A 24,844-nucleotide genomic window follows, 5' to 3' on the forward strand; every position below is an offset into this window, starting at 1 on the left:
CACAGAGACATTTCTGCATTGCTGTGCAAGCTTCCTGACACGAGGGTATCTCAGCTGATCCCTGCTTCATCTTTGCCCTGCAACTCCAAATCTGTCATCTTCTCCCTCTGACCTGAAAGCTGAAATACTCTTTTGCCTTCCTGACTGCCTGATACCAACTCAACAGGGCCAGGCTGAGCCCTCCTGTGCACAGCTGTGTACCTGCTGGAATGAGGAGCATTAGTCTCATGTACACAAGAATGATTTGGCCTTTAAGGCTGATAAATTATCTGTGCTGACTCAACCATTTAGTGAATGAAGTGTCACGATCTGCTGTTGGGAGCAGAAGTTGTCTGTCTGTACTTGCTCCTGACACTGACTCACTGGGTGAATTTTAGTTCCTGAACGTCACTGCACTGCAGTGGTTCCCTGTATAAATTGTGAATAGTTCTGTTTACCAACTTACATAAAAGGCTTTGAGATACAGGGATGAAATGCAGACTGTTGATGTCACATATTTCCTATTAATACTTCCTTTACAAGTCTGATGATGTTTTGTAAGTAACATCTTGTCATTGCCTTGATTTTGCGTGGATTGAGCATCTTCAAATAAGTTTTGTCATCTGAACTACTCATTTCACAAGAGCCAGGAGCTCTGCAGGGTGCACATTCCTGTTCCTTAGCAGGCACATGGAGTGTCAGTGGAAGCAGGGAAGGTAGGGAATAAAAGACACCTGGTCACCTACAGCTGGAGAGATCTGAGGTGGGTCTCTTCTTGCCCTGCTTTGCTTTGGAGATAGTGTAGGAATCCAGCAAGGAACAATGTCAGGGTGATTTTTTTCCTTGTCTTTGTGTGCATTTTCAGTCCCTTCGATGGCCTCTGCTGCCCCCTGCCAAGCTGCAGCTGGTGGCAGCCATGGAAGCAACAGCCTACTGAAAGATTTCATTTCTCTTATCACTCCTAATTACTCCTGCCATAATTACCACACATAATAGAGAATCTGTAGTTTAAAAAGTAATCCTTTTTAGAGAAGAGGAAAGCAGCAGAAAGATTGCTTTTAGTTGTCCAGAAAGGAAGAAACTGACTTTTTTTTAGAATGCAAATGCTTGCTTCAGCATATAAAGGTCACTGTGGATTTAATTTGAAATAGCGTAGGAGTGCTTCTGATTTCAAAGTACAAAAGTAGCACAGTGTTGGAATTGTTTTGGTTGTTTTCTTAAGATCATTTCCTCTAGTTGGAAGGTGGCTGTTTCCTCTGTGGTGCAGCTGCAGGCAGTGTCAGGGCCTGTGACAGGAACTGCTCGTCCTGCTGTGCCCGAGCCAGTTGCAAACCCAGCTGGGGTTCACAGACCCAGGCAGTCAGTGGCTCTTCTGTTCCAGAGTGTCACAAATCATCCTGGGGGTCAGGGCTGTGTTCAAACCACTTCTATTGGCTGTTGGAGACCAAAAGAGCTGAAATATCTACACGTGGCTTGTATATAGTGAGTCCAGGTTCCACATCTGCATTTCCACAATCACCAGGTGTGGTTGCTGAGGTGACCTGCTGCAGGCAGCCCTGCTGGCACACAGGGGCTGTTCTGGCATGAAGCACAGAGCTGTAGTTGTTACTCTCTCTGCAGAACTGTGGTTCTGCTGGGTTTCCTGTAGATCCCATTATCAGGTTGAGTGTAACCCTTCTCTGGCTTAGAGGGAGCGGCAGCATCGGTGTCAGGGCAAAGGAGAGTGACAGTGTGTTGTGACACAGGCAGCGGTGTCATCACATCAGGATGTAGCCCCAGGCAGGTGGGCACTGCAGAGCTTCCTCAGGGCCCCTGTTCCTGGCAGGAAATGCCTGGAACACCATAAAGCAGCCTGCCTTGTGATGGGATTCTACAGCAAGTGCAGCTTATGCAATTTCAGAGAAATAAGATCACACGGGTAAATCTTAAAACCCACACACAAGCACTAACCCTTTTGTTTAAATTGGTTGTTCAAAGCTTTTATATGATGGAGAAATATATTTTTCAAGAAAGCACTTAGTTTAGATTCCCATTAGTGTAACTTTACTCCTTCTATTTGTTAAATACATGAAGAAAGGGAGCTAGCCAGAGTATAAAATTCTTGTACATGCTCTGTCTCTCTGATTTTAGGAGAACTATTTATTCATATAGTTTTTCTGCTTACAGTATATAGCCTTGCAAGGTGTTGATCCAACAAAACTTGAGAGAGATCAAGAAACATACAAAGGCATTTTACTCTGTATATGTAAGATAAAGTCTAAAAGTTTGGGCAGATCTCAGTCTGGCAGAGTTTCTATCTCTTAGGTCATACAGAGAGAGCTTTTGGCAGTGGCTTTTTGGCAGAAAGCTTTGTCTGGAAACATATTTAGTCAGCATATGAAATGTGATAGCTCTGGTAGCACGGCTGTGTCTGCAGGCACTAATAGAGTTAGGCTTCAGCCCCATCTGCTGTTGGATCGGAATTGCTCTGTTGGTTTGCCAGCGCAGGACAGCCCTTGCCAAAACACAGAGCAGGACGTGAGGAGACTGACAAACCCCTCCTGGTGTCAGCTCTCCTCATGATCCTGTTGTTTGCCACGCTGGTGGAAGCCAGTGGTGCCCTGAGAATTCCAGCACAGCCACCCTGCTCTGAGCTCCCAGCACTGTGGCTCTGTGGGGAGCTGCAGCTGCACTGCCCTCTCCGTGTTCCTGCCAAGGATATTTGCACCCCAAGGCCTGTAAGAATAGAAAATTTTTGATTTCCAGTGCCTGTGTTTACAGAAGTAGCAGTGGACGTAGAGATCCTTTCACCTCAGTGCAATGTCTCCAATAATTTGAGTTATGCAACAGTGACGAAGAGAACAGACTTGCGGATTTGGCTCAGAAGGCTTAAAATCTTCAGGCATTAATTCATGAAACTCTCAAATCCTGGATACTCTGGTGACTATAAAGCACAGCAGATTTGTGTTTGATTTTTACTTAAGGCTGATTGTTTCAGGAAATAAAAAGATTCACTTTGAAAGAGATTTGCAGTTCTTCTTCAGTTGTTATTTCTGGAGGGGTTAGGTAGAAAAGCTACATATGAAACAAATCAGGGACTAAAAATCCTCAGCTTTGTTTTGAGGATATCACAATGGTTTATTGCCATTGTGGTAAACAAAAAGATTAAAAACAGTGACTTTCTAGAAAGATTTCCACTGTATTGTTATCTGACTTTTCCAGGACATCAGAACAGCCTATCTGTTCAGCCAAAATACCTCTCCAGTTATCACTTGACTCTGATGAAAAAAGTGCTAAAATGGCAGAGTTTGGGATTGCTTAAACACATTTTCTCACTTAAGCTGAGCTTGTTCACATTTGAAGCTAGAACAAATTATCTCAATTGCATTTAGGAGAGTAAACATACTCTTGCTTTCCTATCTCATGTTTGAGTAGTTATGGTGAAAGCATAATGTGTGGTAATCTTTGGGTTTATATCCTCTTCCTGCATTTGTTTTATTTGACAAAATTAAAGGTCAATGGTCCTGAACTAGTCAAGAGAGTTACTCTAAATTCTCAGATGTTGCCATTTTTCCCTCCCTCTGCTTCAAGTGACATAGGACTTAGCTGCCAAAGTTTTAATTCTTTATGTATGAGAAGAATGATAGTTACAATTTGGTTTTGCATTTCAGTTATGTAGTTTTATAAATGAAGACATCAGCAAAAGGCTACTTGCTCCTTCCACATTATCCCTAGTGTGAAAAACATAATGATCAAGCAGATTTTTCCCCATTCTCATCCTTTTTGTGTCTTGTGTTCTTGCAGCATGATCACTGCTCCAGGAAGGGTCGGTGCTGGGTGAGCAGAGTGGAGCCCCACGGATGAGACTCCTGCCATGCACTGAGCAGCAGGGCTTCAGGCACCGAGCTCTGAGAAAATGTCTGCTTGCAACACTTTCACTGAGCACGTCTGGAAACCCGGTGAATGTAAGAACTGCTTCAAGCCCAAGAGCTTGCACCAGCTACCCCCGGTGTCAGAAAAGAAGCCGCTCTCACAAGCAAACCTGAAAGCCAATGCAAACCAGAGCAGCGGGCAGCGCGGGAGGAGCAGCGGCAGCTTCCGCCCGCCCGTGGCCAAGAAGCCGACGATAGCGGTGAAGCCCACCATGATGGTGGCAGATGGGCTCTGTGGGGAGCTGGCCACGCTGGAGCAGTGCGAGAACAAGCCCCTGCCTGTGGGGTGGAACCGCAACAAGGCGGTCCTGAGCAAAAAACCACTGAACAATAACAATGAGGAGGAGATCGAAGGTTACAGCCATGTTCCTAGGCCTTACGGCAGCAGCGAGGGCGTGGGGAAGATACCAAATAACAATAATAACGGGCTGACAGAAGTTCTGAAGGAGATTGCGGGTTTGGATACCACACCTCAGCTCACTGGAAATGAAACAAACTCAAGAGAGACCTTCTTGGGAAGGATAAATAATTGTTACAAAAGATCGTTAGAGAGGAAGATCCCTCCGAGCTGCATGGTGGGTGGAATGAAGGACTCACAGAGTAAGCATGTTATTCTGAGTGGAAGCACTGAAGTCATAAGCAATGAAGGTGGACGTTTCTGTTATCCAGAGTTGTCTAGTGGAGACGAGAGTGAGGATGACACGTTTTTTGGCAGCATGCAGGAAGAGCACGAGAGCTGGGATGAAAGTGATGAAGAGTTGTTAGCAATGGAAATCCGCATGAGGGGCCAACCTCGCTTTGCTAATTTCAGAGCTAACACCCTGTCTCCTGTTCCGTTCTGTGTTGACAAAAAATGGAATACTGTGCCCCTTCGGAACAAGTCTCTCCAGCGGATCTGTGCCGTGGATTATGATGACAGTTATGATGAAATTTTAAATGGTTATGGGGAAGAGACTGTGATGCTTTATGGGCAAGAGAGCATGCAGAGCATGGTGTCTTCTGATTCGACATCTCCTGATTCTTCTTTGACAGAAGAGTCTCGTTCTGGGACAACCAGCAGTTCTTCCCAGAAGCTCTGTAATGGAGGGTTATCTCCTAGCACTCCTCAGGACCTCAAAGTGATTGAACCAGAATATGAAAGTCTTTGTGACAATCAGCAAGTGAAGGATGTGCCAAAAGCACCCAGAAATGCTCTGAAAAGTCAGGAAACTCACAAGGCAGTCCTTGCGCTTCGCCTGGAGGAGAAGGATGGCAAAATTGCTGTGCAGACTGATACACAGGAGAATAAAAGCTCTTCAGATGTTGCTGGTCAAGCCGTGACTATTAATTTGGTGCCTGTGGAGGAGCAAGCTAAACCTTACAGGGTGGTGAACATGGAACAGCCAGTGTGCAAGCCATACACCGTAGTGGATGTATCAGCTGCCATGACCAGTGAATGTAAAGAGAACCAGACTGAAACCTCAGAAACCAAAAAGGCATCATCTAACCCAAGCTCACCAGTAACCCCAGGCACACCTGTTGCATCCTCTGCAGCATCACCTGTACGTGTACACGCTAATCTGAAAAAATCCAGTGCCATCAGATACCAGGAAGTGTGGACTTCTAGCACTAGTCCAAGGCAGAAGATACCTAAGGTGGAACTGATTGGAAACAGCTCAGGACCTTCTGTTCCTCCCAGGAAGACAAGCCACAAGTCAGCTCCTACTTCACCTACAGCTACAAATATTTCTTCAAAAACTATCCCAGTTAAGTCTCCCAATTTGTCTGAGATAAAATTCAACAGTTACAACAATGCTGGCATGCCACCTTTCCCTATTATCATTCATGATGAGCCCACTTACGCTAGGAGTTCCAAAAATGCTATTAAAGTTCCTATTGTAATCAATCCAAATGCATATGATAACTTGGCAATCTATAAAAGTTTTCTAGGGACCACTGGGGAGCTGTCTGTCAAAGATAAAACTACAAGTGTGATAAGCCATACCTATGAAGAAATAGAAACTGAAAGTAAAGCCACCGAAGCCATAGGCAGCAAATCCACTGAGTTGCCCCAAGCAAAGGGGGTGGCCAGTAGCTCTGAGTGCAGGCTGGGCTCTGTGGCTCAGAAGGTCCAAGAGTTCAACAGCTGCCTCGGTAAAAGCCAGATATCCCCACAGAGAAGTCACAGTGCTGACCACAGCTCCCCCTCCAGAGTTCAGAAGGCAGTGCAAGAGCCTGCAGCGAAGGCAGACGTGACCCCGGATGGTTCCATCGGCAGCAGCGGTGGCAGAGAGAACGCGAGCACGGTGCTCTCACAGATCGTGGCTTCTATCCAGCCTCCACAGTCTCCTCCAGAAACGCCTCAGTCTGCTCCCAAGTCCTGCAGTGTAGAGGAACTGTATTCCTTACCCCCGGAGGGAGATGCTACTAAAAACACCCTGGTACGACCCAAATCTCTGTTTACATCACAGCCTGAAGTGGAGTCCTCCAAGATGGAAAGCACTGCCATTAAAATGCAGAAAGATCCACTCTCACAGCCAGCTGCCACTCCCTCTCCAAAGCCAGCACGAGCCACCCCGAGCGCCACGAGTCCCCAGGCAGAGCAGGCCCCACCGTTCCCCCCTCCACGCTCCACCTCCTCTCCCTACCATGCCAGTAACTTGCTGCAAAGGCATTTCAGCAATTGGGCCAAGCCCAACAGCCCCCCCAGGTCGACAGAGGCCGAGTCCATCCTGCACTCGGAGGGGCGGCGTCCCGACGCGAAGCCCAAGCGCTGGATATCGTTCAAGAGCTTCTTCCGCCGCAGGAAAGCCGACGATGAGGAGGAGAGAGAGAAAGACAGGGAGAAGGGGAAGCTGGTGGGTCTGGATGGAACTGTAATACACATGCTCCCCCCGCCTCCGGTGCAGCGGCACCACTGGTTCAGCGAGGCCAAGTCGGACTCCGGCGAGAAGCCGTCCATCGTGTTCATGTACAGGTGTGACCCGGCGCAGGCCGAGCCCAGGGCTGAGCTCCCGCCCCAGCCCGGCCTGGAGTCTGCCATTGCAGAGGCACTGGGGAAGGACAAGGGGGAAACGCAGGAAAAGCCTCCAGAGAGCTCAGAACAAAACCTAGCCAGCCATTCCTCACCACCTCAGGCTCCCAAGAAAATCCCCAGGTACCACTCAGCTGTTTTAGTCATTTACTCTGTTGTGAGCTGTCCTGTATGTGCTGCTCAAAAGGGAGAGACTAAGTTTTATTACATTAATGCAATTTTTAAAATGTATATTTCTTTTAGGTAACTTAGAGTGTATTTTAAAATCTTTCTGTTGTGTTAGATAACAGAAAAGAGGTAAAACATTTACTAGAAGCAGTACCTGATATTTAGAGTTTGTCTTGCAGGCTCGCTAATATGTCACAAGAGTCATGTTCCGTTGGATCAGATCCATTCTCTTGAATCAGATCTATTCTCTTGATCATTGGATCAGATCCATTCTCTTGAACTTCTGCTTAGAAAGTGTTTCTGTGTTATGGGAACCTTGAGAATTTGTCAGCAGAAATACAAGGCAACTTTTGAGAAGTACAATAGAAATTAAAAGATCTGCGACTCACAGAAGGTGTTGTACTAACTTTACCTCACATGCCCAAGAATTCAACAGATGCTAATTAACCACACTGCACATCACTGCAGGACTCCTAAAATAAACCTTGTAAAAAGGTAGAAACAGAACTAAGGTATCTACAAAATAGTGTTATCTCTGTCTTGCAAGGCCTGTGCTTTGTCCCCTGACAGTATTAGATCCAGCATGGTCACATCAGTTGCAGTCAGTCATGTGGGCAGAGTAGAATTCCCTGAGTGCTGGACCACAGCTGTGGATGTGTTGGAATTGTCTTCCAATGTTATTACACAAACCAATTCAAAAGTAGCTTCAAACTTGAGTTATTTATTTCATTATAACAACAACCTAATGGGAGGAAATCAAAAATTTTGTGAAGTGTGAGTCCTAGAAAATGTATCATGACAGTGTTTTTTGGTTTTCTTTCTCCATATTCTGTACAAGAAAACTGCAGTGGTTTTTAGCTAAAAACAGTTTTAACCTAATAGAAATCTCTGTGTGAGCATAGTTAGAGCTTACCATAAACTGACTGCCACTTGTCCTAAAGCAAAATAACTTGGTTTTCTTCCTCTATACAAGAAAAGTGCTAGAACAGTGCAGTCTGTAGATTTGCCCTAAATGAATTGGTGAGAAGTAGCTGCCTTCAGAGGGCAAGTTAAAGGATTGGAGGAGTTTGTTCCTTTACAGGAACCTGGTTTCTTTCTCCTGTCTGTGGGGCAGGCTAGGGAAGGAGGTTGATTTTGGTTCCAGTGCCCTTGCTCCCAGCTCTCAGTGCCCTGCTGCTGTGCTCTGCTGAACCAGGGCAGAGATGCAGTGAGGAGGAGCTTGGCAGTCACTGCTCAGCCACATCAGGTGGCAGATGTGCCAAGGGATGGGGCAGGAGGAGCAGCTGCCTCTGTGCGTGCTGAGAGGGCAGGAGCAGCAGCCAGGGATCCTTGCACTGCCCTGGAGATGGTGCTGTTGAGATGTGTCCTGTGCTCCTTCTGCCCTTCCTTCTGAAGGCAGTGGGTCACTGATCTCTCATTCACTTATTCCAAAAAGCATGTTTACTCTTTAGTTTTCTTCAAGTCACAAGGATGTTGGTTAAAACCATATCTCAAATTTTCCCCAGTGAAAACTGGAATTTTCCACATGTTAGAATTAGAATGTCTTCTTTCTGACAATATTATTCCCTGGTTTCTCCAAATTTCAAAGAAAATACACTGAGGTGCTGAGTTGTGGGAGCACTGGGCAGTGGGTAGCTTTATGCTTCAGTTCTTATATTCTTGGTGCCTTGAGTTATTTAGGGTTTTTTAATACTTTTTAATGTTGTAATGAGACCAAGTGAAACCTTATAATGCCACATAATTGAAGGGTTTTACTGTTGTTTAAGGGGTTTGGCTTTTGTTTTTAATATCCTGGTAGGTGAGAATCAGGATTTCTAAATGCTGGTTTTGCTTGAGCAGGAGGTGTAACCCATGAGAAGCTTTGCTTGTTTTGTGTTAACCCTCCAGGTATTAGTACAAGGTTAGCTGTAATTCAGGCTAAAATATGTGCATGAAAAAGATGTTTAGAATGTTCAGTTAAGCCTGTAGAGGCTTAGAGGAGAATGGATGACCTGAAGATAGCAATCAGTGAACAGGACATTTCCCTAACTCAGAACACCAAGAACAGCAAGCTCTCTGAAAAAACAAACTGATGACCTGGAAAATAAGATAAGCTTTAAAAATGTCAGATTACTGAGGGGTCTCAAAAGCAAATTTAATGAAGATCCAGTATTTCCTTACTTTGCAATGGATTACAAAGCTGCTAAAGATTGATAACACAACTACAAAACAGCTGAAGGTATTTCAAGTTATCACTAGAAAGGTCAGTTTTCCCTTTGAACAGCACTTGCAAAGCTATCAGTTTTTCAGAAAGCTGAAAATTATCTCTCTGTTATACAAAGGAACTTGGTCAATGTGATTGTTTCTGTTTGATGGCAGGATGCACATATGCTGGTTCAAAAGGAGCTAGCAAATAATGATATATTAAATTTACCAAAAATTTTTAGACAGATTCATTTTTGCTAAAAATCAGCAGTTTTATCATTAATTAGGAAGAAAACACCTTTATTTCATGGAGCAGCAGTTGTTCTCAGGTGCAAAACCTAAAATGGACCAAAAGATAAACACATGGTATTTCTGGCCTGAGTCACTGTAATTGATGAAGGTGGGACAGCACAGCTGCAATCCACTCATCTCAGGTTGAATAAAAAGATCCTTAAAAGGCTTTGTTATCTTGTGGATCAGAGTGTTCCTATTGGAGTTTCACAAGGTAAAGGCTTCTCCTCTCCTTCATTGAGACATCACTGCTCATACCCAGCAGCAGCTGGTTAGATTGAGACGTTTCCTCGAAGCAAAGTGCAGCACAGTCCTGCTGCTTCCTTGGCTGTCTTCACAAAGCACATCAGAGCTGAACTCATCTGATCTGGGCACAGCCATCTCCATTTCAGTTACAGGGTAAACTCAAGAGTTTCCTTTCACAGCTGCAAGCCAGCCATAACTTTCCTTTATGGGATCTTTGGGCCAGTCTTGGATGAAGTGAAGATAAAACTCTGTTTTTCCTGAAATACTTCCTTCAGGTAGTGAGATCTGAATATTAATTTTGTTCTGGTTCAGATAAGGAAGCATTTCTTCATAGCTAAATTTGTGATCACCCAATCTAATTCCTAAGATTGTGTTCATTTTTGCAAAAGGATTTGATCTCATAACTGATAGATCTGAGCTCTGTATAGAGGAATATGAGTGTTGTGACAGATCACTCAGAGGAAACAATGGGAATCACTGTTCTACAAAAATGTAGCCATCCATTAAGGTCAGGATTTCATCCAGAGACAGGCAGGAATAACCACCACTGCCACATTCCACTTTCACACTGTCACCACTGATCCAGTCCTGCAGATTCCACAGCTGCTTCAGAAACTGCTTGGGAAGATAAGAAAATCTGTGAAATCACAGTAGGGCTCTGTTTAAAACACAGTCCTTCCCTGGTTGGAGGGCTTCTGGTATAACTCTTAGGATGAGGTTCTCACATGAACCCAGAACTTCTTAGGTACAGCCCAAGTAAATTGATGAGCATTTTCAAGGATGTTATAGATGAGAAGAAAATCCTTGCTTGAGCAAGTCTATTGAAATGGGAGAATTTCTCCCTGAAAATTTAGGGTGGATCAGCTGTTCTTTCTTGTCAAATCCATGTTAGGGCTTTTCTTGTCTAGGTGTCAGCAAGCTTTATCCACCTTACTCAACAGTGCTTAGCAGTGCTTTTAAAAGTATTAACTAGCTGTCTTCTACCATTTCATCAATGGTAAAAACTTGTGAGGTTTTTCTCTAGAACATTTTCCAATTCTAACAGAATTGGAAATTCTGCACATGCATTAAGCAATAAGTTTGGTAACGTGAACTTGTAAACACCAAGGACTGTTAAAGATCCAAGTAGAAGGGACTTTACCATTTATTATTTTATAAGTTTAGATTAGGAAATGGTAAATCATGTATTATTGTTCTTAACTCCTCTAATACTGTCTGTAAAATGGAAAGACTGAGAACCTAAAATGGATAAAGAAAAATATTTTTTTTATAATGCACAGTTAATCTGTGAAACTCATTACCATTACGTTTCAGTGACACTAAAGAGCTTAGCAGGATGTCTTTACTGGATTATCAAGTGTACTCCCTTTATCCGTGCAAACATCGCATTATACAAGATCAAAAAAAAAAAAGAAACATTCTCAAGCTTCAGGACTAAGCCAGCTTCTCAATAATCAGAATTAGGAATGAACTTCATGGCTTAGTAGTTTCAGGTTGTCATTTGAGAAGTTTGTTTCACTTTCCTCTGCAGTGACTGTCGATGGTGGTGAGGAGGGACTGAACTGCAGGAGCCACTGGAATGTTTTTGGTATCCATAGTGCCCTGTGACTGAAACCTGGGCACTGCTTGTCTCTGCTCAGTGCTCTGCAGGAACAGTGGGCAGTGGTCTGAGGAGAAGTTCTGCCTAAGGTGGCCTCTGACCTCCCTCCAGCCGTTAACCTCTGCATTTTTCCTCAAGCATTAATCAGTCAGTTTAGGCTTTATGTTTGCTTTATTAGCTTAAAAGTGCAGAGCCTGAGGGCATCTCAAAGTGCTGTCTTTGAAACTAATATAGCTACAAATTGCACAGTTGGGTTTTTGTGTGTGCAAAACGAAGTCCTCTTCCTTGTCATGTCCAACTGTGCAGCTGCCATTGAGGCTGCTGTGTTGATGTCCACTGGGGAGGAGAGCAGAGTCTGTGCTGGCCCCAAGGCCACATCAGCTTTTCTCTGTTTCTGTCACTAATTCCTGCTGCTGGGATTTACGTGCTGTCTTGTACAGAACTGTGTTCCCTCACCTTTACCTCTGGATCTGACCCTATTTCAGGAATACACTCTCACAATCACTTCTTATAAGCATTCCACTTTATCTCCCTCGTATGCATTGCTGTTTATTAATCACCCTAATTGAGCAGGCGTGCTCTGAATAGAGGAGAACACAGGTCACACAAGAGCTGTGATTCCAGTGTCCTTACCAAAATTAACACGCTACACAGGCAGCTTTCTGGATCCTGCTGTTCCCAGAAGACCGAGGCGAGTTAGCCTGCATCATCTTCTGGCTATCGTCCAAAAACTGTGGAGGAGAGCCTGAAGGAAAGAGAGCCATTTGTCCCTGCAGAAAAATAACACTTTTAAAACAGTTTTGAGCCTGTGCACACGTGAATAACAAGTATTTGAATTCAGTGGCGTGTTGTCTGAAGGACAGTCATTTTTATGGCAAGCTTTTTTCCTTCACATAATCTCAGTTTCTTAGGAAAACAGACATTCTCTGCATGCAGTGGGTTGCTTCCTCCACTGAGTAGTTGTTTAGCTTCAGCCACTTGTGCCCGAGGAGCAGAGTTCTCTAAGATAATTAATTTCTGTGAAGTTTCTTTTTGAAATAAAAAAGGAGAGAGAAAAAACCTTGGACAGAGGAGGCTGCGCCCACTGTGGTAGATGCTAAATTTGTGCTCTTATGCAAGGCATCAAAGAATCCATCCTGGCAAAATATCTATAAATATCCCGAATAAGGAGACAGCTTTAAGTATGACTTGGTACTAGTAAGCAGATAGAAAGTTAGACAAAATCAGGTTTTAATGGTTCTAATCTGAGAGAAGTGCCTGTTTATCATATCAGCTGCCCCTCTTTCCTCAAAAAACCAGTCATTTTAACTGTTTAGTTCATGAAGCAGCTGGGATGTGGTTCTTGGAGCTCCCTGGGTGAGGAGGTTCCCCCTTTTACTCCTCCTGTGTCCTGCCAGCACCACTGGAGGTTGACATTTGCACTGTGTACATAAGCTCGATCTCTCTGTTCTCAGCGTTAAGATACTGGGAAGCATTTCCCCATGGATTTCAGGAGCTGACCTCTAATTGCTGTGGTTTAAAATGTATTCTTTTGAGGCCCTGAATACAGATTGGAGATACTCTCTTACTTTAACAATAGGTCAGTGTTACTTCCCAAAGCTCCGTGAGAGCTGAGCGTGCTCTCCCGGGCAGCAGGCATGAGTGAGGCCATGGCCATCATTCCAGAGCAGTGATGCAGCCTGCCCTGGCCTGCAGGGAGGCAGTGCAGGAGTTAAGGAGGCAGGGCTGCCGTGCCCGGGGCCCTGCAGGGCCCAGCCCCCGAAGGTAAACACCAAGGTGCAGTAGGTGTATCACTCTGTGCAGAGTTCAGCCCTCTTGCTCACAGCTTGCACAACTTGTAGCACACCAGAACACTGTGGAATCAATGGCTCGCCAGAGTTTCAAGACATGATTAAAAGACTCAAGAAGGCCCTGAAAGAATTTCCTTTAATGGGGAATTGTGTGAGTGAGTACAGTGGGTGAGTTGGTATTTTTTTCTTTCTTCCTTTCTAGCTGTTGGTTTACTTTGGCAAAATGCTTCTGAGCTTAGGTTTAGTGTATGTGCATGCATGTGTCTGGTTTGGAGAATGAGTATGTTCTTACCTCACCAAGAGATACTAAAAAGTTACTTTGAGATGTGATAATTCCTGGTTTGTGGCAATGACAGAGCTGTGAAGCTATTAGAACCTATTTCTTCTTAAAGAAAACATTCCTGTTGAGGAATGCAGGTATGTATTATATTATTTACAGCAACTACAAGCCTTCAGTTAAATTATCCTGAGAGCCTTGTTACTGCTTTAATTTTATGTCTGCTTTACTCTGAAATTACTGAGGTTAACTCTTTAATGTGGATATATTTATGGCACATGGAATGTTCTTCACACCATTCCTATGCATGGTACTAAAATTGAACAAAAAATGGTACGCTGATTAAAGATTACATCTTTTTGAACTGACGCCATTTTTTCCCTTTTACTAACAAGTTCTAATGAGTTTGGTTTGTGTCAGCTGCAGTTAAAATTCATGAGTCTGAGCAGAAACAGCATGTGCTCACTGCACCGTCCTGGGGCTTGTCATGCAGAGCATTGGCATGTTGGAATCTTTGTACTTGGGGATTGCTACAAGACTGTGTCCCAGGGTTTTCAGGGTTTTGGCTTTGCCATAGACAAATACCTATCATTTATGTTAACTCTTTGTGGAAGTTTGAAATCCTTATCACAGAAAATAAGTATCTTTACAGATTCATGATGTGCTGATCATTTTTTGATGGAAGTGTCTTCCTCCTGTCCCTAATGGAAGTCACAAGTAGTTCAAATTCTTCCTGTTGTATTTGATCAGGCTGTAGTAATGAGAGCTAGCAAACAGCACATATGCTCTTGAGATTTGGCCTGTAATGAGTATTTGTTTCTGCAAGTGAGAGAACATAAAGGCATGGAAATAATTTTGCTCTGACTTGTTTTTGTGGCATATTACTGATAATTGCTGTTATATTTTCAGTATGATTGTGGGGTTTTATTAAATCTCAACTTTTTTTCATGCATATAATGCATCATTTTTAAATTATGCTGCAATAAATATATCCATGGAAACCAAGTAAATGCACAGTTTTCAGAGTTCTGTGCTATAAGTCATCACAGTGTGATTAAAACTTCATAGCTAAGAGCAGGCACAGAGGAATGTCTTCAGTGCCTTTTGCAACTGGCCTAATGTAGATGGATTTTAGTGGTGGAGAATTTTATATGGGAAAGAGATTATTGGCCTAAATGAGCTCTGTTTCCCAGAGTGTCAGTTCCCAAAATCCTACCAGGATATGAAAATGTATCATTGAAGTTTTATGCATTTATTGGGACTTAATCACCCTTGCTATACCTTGTTATATTTGTTTGAGGCACAATTGTTTGCACTGGCAAAAAGCACCCTAAACTCTGCTGCTGTCCTGAGCCCCACTCACTTTACCCAGAATCATGCCTGCATATTTATGAGTACAGATGTTGATGGTAGTCAAGCTGCAAAACGTTTTATTATAGCTTTTATATCAAAGGTATTATATATATTATTATAATCATGAGAATAGTAACTATCAGGTTACTATTTCAGTCACAAGTTGTTTCTTCTCACTAAGGAAAATAAAAACTGCAGATCATTGTTCTTAGAAAAGGAGGGTGAAAGAACTTGCTTCTTGCCCAGTTCATTCCCCTTCCAGCAGACATTAGTGCCCAGCTCGGGTCTCCAGGTGACGTGCTTGTGTTTGTTTCAGTCAAGTGCCTGATGAGCCGAGCCTGGAGGAGCTGTCCCCCCGTGTCCCCAGAGCTGTGTTTGTGAAGCAGGACAATGGGGGCAGCGCCTCCGTCATCCCGGTCTCGTCGGCGCGCGCGCCGGGCGGCGAGGACAGAGCGGCAGCTCCGAGTTCTCCTGACCTGAGCACCTGCAGTGCTACCTACAGCAACCTCGGTGAGTGCACGGCAGCTGCCTCGGTTTGGGGACCTTCCCAGGGCGTGAGGAGCCTTTCCTTCTGAGCATCTTCCTAAGGGTAGCTTTTAATGCCTAACTGTTTCATATTGGTTTACAGAAAATAAAGATATATAGTGTCATTCACAGGTCATAACCAAGAAAGTGAGGATTCAACAAACTCAAAGGTTTGTTTTCCTGTAATTTAAAACAGTCTTTTAATTGCCCTTAGTGATCAACATCTCAGGTTATTTTTAAAATAAACATTGTTTTATGTCTTTGGAAGAATTTTTGCCAAAGAGGTTTAAAATACAGAGCAAGCTACCTCATTTCTTTAGAAGGAATAAGTAAAATTCAATATTTTTCTAAACTTCAGCAAACGATAGGTCTTTCTACTTTAGAGCATCAGTAACTGCTAAAATATTTCTATCCATTTTTGTTGGCTGAAACTGTTCTTATCCTAGTCAGAGTTTACTTTTGGCCCTTCCCAATGAGATATGAATGTTCTGAAGGTACTACTCAAAGATTACTGAATTCCTGACTCGTTAAAAAGATGCATGGATGCAGGGCTTCTCTGGAAGATAAGGGAGCAAGGAAAAGCAGCATCTCCAAGTGCAGTGTCAATATTATCAGCCTAATTTTCTAAAGCATTTTGATTTGCAGTACTGTGAATTCAGGGATACCTGAATTCATAGCCAGGTTTTCTAGAACAACAAAATCTCTCATTTATTTACATTCCAGGATATCCCAATACATGTTTTTTGAACATCCCAATCCTGTACACAGCAACTTATTAAGCATTTGGCCAAGAGTAAACTGAATGTGTTGAGATGGCTCACGAGTACAGGGGTTTGGCATGTCCACACATGTTTCAGGGATCAAGGACTAAACTTTAAACCCTCAGGTGCATACATTCCTTAGACATTCAGTGAAAGTGGTGCGCTTTTTTTTGTTTAAATGTGAATTAATGGCAAGCTTATTGGTGCATTCTGCTATTAAAACATTAATTAGTGTTGTTTATAAAGCATAAGGAGGAAAAATATCCTGTCCAAGTGTGATGCTAACATCTACCAAGAAATTCTTCCTCTAAGGAGGACAACTAAAACCTGTGTCTTTATGGTGAATTACTCATAGATGTAATGAATTATTTCCATTGTTAGTGAGATATGTATCTGTATTTGCTGTACTTGGGAGACAGGGACATTGCAGACAGAATCCAGGCAGTTCAGGTCTAGCTGCATCAGAACTGCCTGTCCCACCTTTATCCCGTGCAGCAAAATACCATCAACACTGGGACAGCTTGCTCAGAGGAGTTTTGGAATCTCTGCCTGTGGAGATGTTCAGCCCAACTGAAGAAGATCTGGACAACCTGCTCCAGCTCACCCTGCCTGAATGTCTCAAGAGATCCCTTCCAACAGTCCTGGCCTGTATTAGTGCTGTTCCTAAGTCTGAATGTTTCTTTTTAAAACTGTAAAAAAGTCAACCCCGTAGCAATTTATTCAAAATCTTCTCCTCACCGTTGGTTCCCTTTGAGCTGTGCTGTCTCCAAAGTGCCCTTTTGGTGTGAAAGGGTTAAGGTGCTCTGGGGCTTGCCTGGCTCTGGCTGGGAGAGCTGCCTGCTGGTAGGAGCAATGCTTCCCTAAATGGCACTGAGCTCCCTGGCTGCCCTTCAAAGGCTTTCTGCTTTGTTCAGGCAGCCTCACTTTCTAGTTCAGATGGCAACAGAGAGACCCTGTATTTGCTGTACTTAGGAGACAGGGACATTGCAGACAGAATCCAGGCAGTTGAGGTCTAGCTGCATCAGAACTGCCTGTACCACCTTTATCCCGTGCAGCAAAATACCATCAACACTGGGACAGCTTGCTCAGAGGAGTTTTGGAATCTCTGCCTGTGGAGATGTTCAGCCCAACTGAAGAAGATCTGGACAACCTGCTCCAGCTCACCCTGCCTGAATGTCTCAAGAGATCCCTTCCAACAGTCCTGGCCTGTATTAGTGCTGTTCCTAAGTCTGAATGTTTCTTTTTAAAACTGTAAAAAAGTCAACCCCGTAGCAATTTATTCAAAATCTTCTCCTCACCGTTGGTTCCCTTTGAGCTGTGCTGTCTCCAAAGTGCCCTTTTGGTGTGAAAGGGTTAAGGTGCTCTGGGGCTTGCCTGGCTCTGGCTGGGAGAGCTGCCTGCTGGTAGGAGCAATGCTTCCCTAAATGGCACTGAGCTCCCTGGCTGCCCTTCAAAGGCTTTCTGCTTTGTTCAGGCAGCCTCACTTTCTAGTTCAGATGGCAACAGAGAGACCTCTAGGTAGGGACAGAGAATAATCCCTACCTGTTTTCACATCTTGCATCACCTGGGCAGCAAAACCTTATCTTTAACAGAATTAACAAATACTGGTGTGTGAAACTGGAAGAAAGAATAATATGAGAAGTTACATCACAGCTGCAATTAGAGCTGCATGCTGTGGTTTGTAGTTTGTAAAATACATCATGTGCAGCATAATGCACAATGTTCACCTTTTAAACCCATCTGATACATATTCTGTGGTTTTTATTAAAAAGCAGATAATATGTCTCTACTTTGATAAATGGCTAATCTTCAGTTCTGACATGTCATGATGCCTTAGCACTCATGAAGTGTCATGAACAGAAATAATTGCAAGCCTTGGTGAATTTTCATCTGCAGTCAGGTAATAGTTTATGTCAGGTACTGCCCTCAAATATATTTGGTCTGGCCTTTCAAGAGACAAGCCTTACAAAACACAGGATTCTCCTCCAGGAGTCAGGTACAACATAGAAGAGTTGGGGTTTTTATGAGATCCCACTGTGATGATAGGATAAGATGTGTTCCTGGCTGTAGAAACAGGAGGAAACTTGAGTAGGAGGAGAGAGGTTCTTGACTGCCATGGTCACAGTCAGGCTGTGATGCCCACAGTTTAAGAAGCATTTTTTAAAAATTGCCCAGACTCTAAAGAAAAGCTTTGCAAATGCCTGGTATTGTGGCAAGCACTTCATAGGGACTAATTCAGAATCTGGATCCATTCATTTTATCAAAATAAGAGCCTGGCTTGATCATGGTGTGGGTGCTGCTGTGGTGAGCAGAACTGCAGTGAGGGAGACGTGGTATCAACAATTTAACAAAATCCAGAGGCTGCCACTTGAATCAAGATGAAGAAACAAATGTTCAGATGTGTAAGGGAGGGCCTGGATGTTTCTTTTGTAAGGGGTTCTTTTATTGTTACAGAAGTTAATTCAGGTAAGCCCTGTAACTGATGATAAGGAAGACAAAGCCTTTCCTTTACAAATCTTTAAATTGTTCTGTCTTTGTCTGACTTTGTTGGGGAAATTGACTTGATGGAATTTGCATAGCTGTAAGTAGATTAAGGTATTCTCAGCATACTCGAGATAATTTTTCTGCCATTGAAAAAAAATAGGTTATTTCATTATCAGCTATTTTTCTCTTTACACCTAAAGAAATGGGGGAAAAAGAGGCTGAGTTTCTAGGCTGTGATTCCTGACAGAAAAATCCCAATCTCAGTGTCTGCCATGGGGCATTGCCTCAGTCAGTCAGTTAGACCAGGGCAGAAAACAGTGCTTTAGCCAGACTGTAAATAAAGTAATGAGGTCATTGCTGATGCAAACTGACAGCTCAGTGACAGACAGTGATTATAGCATCAGTCTGGTGCTTTCTGTGTAGTACATAATTAGCACAGGTAATGTCTGAGATGGTGCAATGGAGGGTGGGCAGCAAGACCTGACAAGTCACCAGGCAAACGAAGTGAGACTTCTCTTACTGCATGTCCCAAGAGACCTGTGCCCAGTGTCCAGTTACTGCTGAGACTCTGGACATGCATCACCAGTGTTACTTAACAAATGTTAGCTTCCCTTTCTCTAACATCTGTAATCATTCTGGTAAGATCTTAACTATTCCATTAACAGTACATGTGTAAACAATGGAGGATTTAATGCAAATCTCTGTACAGGACTGTTTTATAGAACAGAGGTATACATGCACAGCATTTATTGGAACTGGGGCTGTGAAGCATGCTGGTAGCTTTTGCTGGGGCTGGAAGGTACTTGATGCATTTGTGGGTTTTTTTCGTGGTTTGGTTATTTTTATCAGTCAGAGTAAGTGTTTATTAAGGAGTGATGTCAGATTTGATAGTTTCAGCAGCTAACATAAATAGGCTGCAATGCAAAGTCTGATGATAAATCAGTTACCCAGAAAAATTAAACTTAAATGCCTTTCTCAGATGTCTTTCAGAGTTTCAGAACTCTGCATGGTGTCTGGAGACTTAAGCATTTAATATTTAAATAGTGTAGTGAGGTTCTATAATGGAAGATCTTATTGAACTGTAGAATTATTTAAAGCTCTAGAAATCTGCTGTCTGTAAAGAGTTAAATTTTTTTCTGTCATTGAGCAGTCTAGAATCCACTTCAAAGATCTCTCAAATTGGTAACCTAATATTGTCCCTGTTCTTCCTTTCCATTTTGCCTCCCAAGAGTGTGGCTCAGGCTGAACTTGCAATGTTGGAAGTCTGTGCAGTAGGTGAGGAAATGATGAGTTTTAAGCATGCAATGGGAGAAGGAAATGATAGGCAAGAAAAAGAAATTCATGTTCTGCTAATATTTCTGTGCAAAAGGACATTCTTGTGCCTTTGACAGGGACAGCATTTAAGAACAATCCTTTTCTTGCTAGACAATGGTTTTAAAGAAATTGGGCCATGTAGTTTCCTGCCATGCTTGGGGAAAGCTGAGCTGGAGACTTGCCCAGTAGCTGTGAAAGAAATGTACAGTGTTATAACTGAGCACAGAAACAATGCAGACATAAAACTTTTCAACTGGATAATACAGATGGTTAGATTTCAATATGGAAAACTTGTTCTTGTGGGAAGAAACTACACTGTAACATAGCATGTTATACAAACTCATTTTTTCTCAGCTGAGAGTACTTGAAACAGTAACTACAGAATGACTTGTACATTCAGTTCTCTGGAACCTGCCCCCCCCTCCAGACATCTGAAAAAACAACTTCTGGTTATGAAAACCTTCTCCAACTCTGTTTGGATGTCACAGTGCCAGTAGCTATGCAAAAGCAGCCCTGGTTGCAGTCTCAACACTCTCCTCTGTGTGAGTGGTTTTTGGGGGACAGAGCCGTCAAAGCAGACTGAAACAGTAACACTGTCATGAATCTTACCTTTCCTGGAGAGGGCTGCTGCTGCTGCTCAGGATGTGCATCTTGCTCCAGTTTGTTTCCCTGTTTCCCTGTAGCACTTGTGCATCCTTGGGTTAGCAAGGCCCGTTAGCAAACTGCCTCCTGAGCAGTGTCTGCAAAGCCCAGCAGTCAGGCTGTCCCTGCACTGGGGAGGAGAAAACGGGCAAGTGATCTTTAGCACAGAGTGTTGCTGGGGAGAAGTACATAGGTCACAGATTTTGTAAGAGTGAGCAGTTGTGGAAGAGGACACATGTTTGCATGAGTAAGAGAATTGGGTATCAAGAAGAAATGAACTTGTTTCAGGATTAGGCAAAAGGCATCTGGATGTGTGTCTGGCACACAGAGATCAATTCTGCTTTTGACTTGGAATCGTACCACACTTCACCTCTGCAAAAGGAACTTCATGGCAGAGTTCCTGTAGTGCCCAGCTGGCAGCAGCATTCAGTGCTGCAGCACAGCAAACACTGGCTGCAATACAGAGGAGCACTAGGGTCCCTGAGCCCTCCAAGAGTTACATTTTCTTCAGCAACCTTTACATGATTTGCAGTCTTCCCTGAATATCAGGTATGTACAAAACTGATAGAATTTCCTGCTCAAAACTTGTTTTTTTTAAACATTGGAATAGCCAGGCTTATCATTAAATCCATAAGGCTCTTCTGAGGGTTTCTGGAGCTTAAACAAAAGATGGGGATAGAACTTTCATTTGGGATGCTGTCTCCTTGGAGTGACTGAACAGAGAGCAATTGTTAAGAAAGCAGGGTGTACGGCTGTTTTGTTTGTGGATACATATAGAAATATGATCCTCTCTGATCTTCTGAAATTAGGAGGTCTGTTTCAGCATTCTATCCCAGCATTGCAGGGTTTGGTACATCCTGGCCATGTGGATTTCGGGTTCTGTAGTGTTCATAAAAACTGTAACAACCTATCATAACATGCAGAGGAAGCTAATAGTTCTTCCTTTTTGCAAACTTCAAAGTAATTAATTATTAATTATGGATTGAAGTGTTGTAATTCAGATCTGAATCTTAGATCCCTCTAGTCTTCCAGTTTAGTCCTCTCTTTACAAGGATTTCATGGGCTTGGCAGTGTTAGGTTAACAGTTGGACTCTGATCTTAAAGGTCTTTTCAGCCAAAATGATTTTTTGATTCAGCACATTATAAATAGTCAAATAGTTGTGGTGTCTGTTCCCTTACTAGAAAAGATGCTCAGCTGCAATTATTCAGAGCATCCATTTCAGGTTTGCTGTTTTCAGCTGTCAGAGTTGGCTTCCTACCTTACCATGACAGTCACTGAACCTCCCAGGAGAAGTAGAAAGCTTATAAAATAATTTATCTGAAAATAGCAGTTGATTGGAAGGATCTCATCTTGATATGAGTAACAACAGTTTAATTGTCCCAGAGCAGTGAGCTGGTCATTTGTATTGTGTGTTTATTGGTTTTTATTCTCCATTATATTATTGTCATTTATTTATTCTGCATTTCCAAGGACTCTGGCACTTAAGAAACATAAATGCCCTTGATAAAAGCCATCCAGAACACATGACAGGAAGTTTATCTTCCCTGGATTCACACAAATGTCTGAAATTAGAAATCCCAGCCTGTGTGTACGTAACTTGCCACGTGGGATCTCTTGAGTGAAGCCAGGTCTGGTTATCTCTGAACGTAGCATTGCCAGCAAAGGTACCTGTGGCAAGTTAGGAAGGGAAATGCATGAGAGCAGTTACAGTCAGGGGGAGGGCACAAGAGTTTTAATTGCAGGGTAGAAACTATTTCTGTCAAAATATGATCCTGCTCTTGATGGCAACACACTTGTCAGCTTGAGTGGAAGTTGGCTTAACTTCCTTGATTTCACTGTGTGAATCTGCTGGGGCAATCCTGCCTGCCTGATGGGACCTCCAGAGTATCTAAACTGTGTTATTTGTGTCTAGCAGTTTCTGGGTTCCATTCTGAAATAGGATTTTCAGTCTGTCTAGTGCATTTCCTAATTGTTTTATGGACTGTTATCCACCCTTAGTTTTAGCACATTTGAATAGAAAATAAGGAATAATATTAGAGTCAGTTGACTGCAGAAGAAATTACAGGACACTGGGTGTAATTGCTGAGGCTGGACTTGGCCAAAGTGTCAAACTGAGGTTGGGGTTTTGCTTGCAGTTCTTGTCATTGGTCTGCTGGATGTAAAATGGCAGCACTGCTAGCACTGAAGCTGATTTCAGTATCTATGCCAAGGTCAAATCAAGGCTGGCTGGATGTAATTAGATATATATGATGCTGATTTGGTCATTTACTTTCTAATTAGCTCATCTTTTCATATATGTATCATGGGGTTTTTGAAATGTTGGGGGGCCAGGTCCTAGTTAGGATTTTGGGGGGTTTTGCCTTAAACTTCTTTGCAGAGTGCAAACAGGAGCAGCACATATGAAGTACTTTAATCTTCTTTTACTATTATCTTATTCCACAGGGCAGTCCAGAGCAGCTATGATCCCTCCAAAACAACCCAGGCAACCCAAGGGAGCTTTGGATGATGCCATTGCCTTTGGAGGGCTGGCAGACCAGGAGACAACGAACAGCTTGCAGCCAACACCACCTCCACTGCCAAAGAAAACAATTTTGAGAGCTAACACGGAGCCAACACCCCGAGATCTCCAGAAGCAGGCTCTGGAGAACAACCTGTGCCTCATGGCCAACCCCACCTACGACATCGACACCAACTGGGAAGCAAGCAGCGCCTGCTCCTCGGTCAGCCTGGAGCTCAAGATCCTGGACAACGAGTCGGGAGATTCCTTGGACAGGCCGGCAGAGAAGCCGAGGGCAGCCACCTCGGCCACGAGCAGCGTTTGCAGCCTGACCACCGGCAGCATTAAGGAGCGGTGCTCCAACAGCATGGAGTCCCTGAGCGGGCGGCGCCTCCCGCAGCCCCGGCAGGGCCGCGGCGTCCAGAAGCCGCAGAGACAGGCGCTTTACCGGGGCATCGAGAACAGAGAGGAGGTGGTGGGCAAAATCCGCAGCCTGCACGCTGACTCGCTGAAGAAGCTGGCACTGAAATGTGAGGACCTGTTCATGGCGGGGCAGAAGGACCAGCTGCGCTTCGGGGTGGACAGCTGGTCGGATTTCCGCCTCACCAGCGACAAGCCGTGCTGCGAGGCGGGCGACGCCGTGTACTACCCCGCCTCCTACGCCAAGGACCCGCTCAACAACTACGCAGTCAAGGTACGAGGGGCTGCGGAGAGCGGCCCCACATCCCCTAGTGACAGGGCTGCTGCTGGCACGCAGCTGAGAAGAGAGGTTCCCAAGATACAGGCGCTTCCTTCTGTCCACACCCATCTGTGCCACTGGTACCTGCTGTTTAATTGCGTGTTCTTATTGCAGCTCCAGAATTACTGAAAGAGAAATCAACACGTCTTAGTCTTTACTGTGGTCACTGCTTAATGACACTGTGAAAGAAAAACTGTGTTCTTTTAATGTGTGTCAGCAGTTTTTTAGAAGCTCACAGTAACGAAATCCTTTGATTCACCTGCATGCAGAGGAAATTAAATCATCACTCCTACTTAGGAAAGGTTTCCTAAGAAATTGAAAATTTCTCCATTTTCAGAGCCATGTAATTTTAAATGTAAATTTTAGGGTAATAGACCTTTCTGTTCCCATACGAGGTCTTAGATTTTCACCAGTGCTCATTACCAGCCTTTCAGAAGCTCTGCCTAGCCATCAGTGTTTGCTCTATAAATTCTTCAGCTAACACATTAAAGAAATAAGATTTACTAGATTTACTGCTAATATATGAGTGCCTAGCTGGCAGCTATCTCACGAGATATTGTTATTTCCTGGACTTTTATATAGGTAGTTCTTTCTGAGTGCTGTAACTTTGCATTTCTCAATGCTTATCTGGTAGGAAGATAGTGAGAAGGACAGCTGAGACTCATAGCACTGTCAGGCTTCCTGTGTGACCTTGAGTAAATCACTGAACTTCTGACTCCTCCTTGTTGAAACTGAGATAAAACATTTATTGCCTGACACAGATGTGTGAGGCCTGAGCTGTTATTCCTTATATCTGACATTCTCACAAGGGTGGTGCTTTACAGGAACAAAATGTTATTACCAGTCCTGCATGACTGTTTACAAATAAGATATAAAAAACTGAACGGTAAGATTGGTGCAGCTAATATGTTTTTCTGAGGCCTGAAAGGTATCTTTTAATGCAGATATCTGGGTCTAACCATTTATATTGCATTAATTATTAAGGACTTCTTATTGGAAAAGGTGTGAAATGAAGTACAGTGTCTTGGAGCTGCCATGTCCAGTGGTACAGAGCAGCCAAGGAGAGCCA

At 43.5% G+C, this 24,844-nt stretch overlaps 1 protein-coding gene across 7 annotated transcripts in view; it reads left to right on the top strand.

The window, feature by feature from the left end:
- Positions 1-24,844, top strand: part of PEAK1 (pseudopodium enriched atypical kinase 1) — a 111,664-nt gene that overhangs the window by 71,835 nt on the left and 14,985 nt on the right. For 6 of the 7 annotated variants that reach the window (XM_039731317.1, XM_039731308.1, XM_039731338.1 and 3 more), the window contains 4 exons: positions 3,763-7,026; positions 13,234-13,350; positions 15,129-15,322; positions 22,982-23,730. In XM_039731317.1, coding sequence (XP_039587251.1) covers positions 3,875-7,026; positions 13,234-13,350; positions 15,129-15,322; positions 22,982-23,730 — 4,212 coding nt within the window. In that variant the 5' untranslated portion in view covers positions 3,763-3,874. The remainder of the gene's footprint in view (positions 1-3,762; positions 7,027-13,233; positions 13,351-15,128; positions 15,323-22,981; positions 23,731-24,844) is intronic. The other variant, XM_039731363.1, reaches the window with a different exon arrangement.

This window comes from Passer montanus, unplaced genomic scaffold, assembly GCF_014805655.1.
Source record: "Passer montanus isolate IOZ18808 unplaced genomic scaffold, ASM1480565v1 scaffold111, whole genome shotgun sequence".
Classification (NCBI taxonomy): Eukaryota; Metazoa; Chordata; class Aves; order Passeriformes; family Passeridae; genus Passer; species Passer montanus.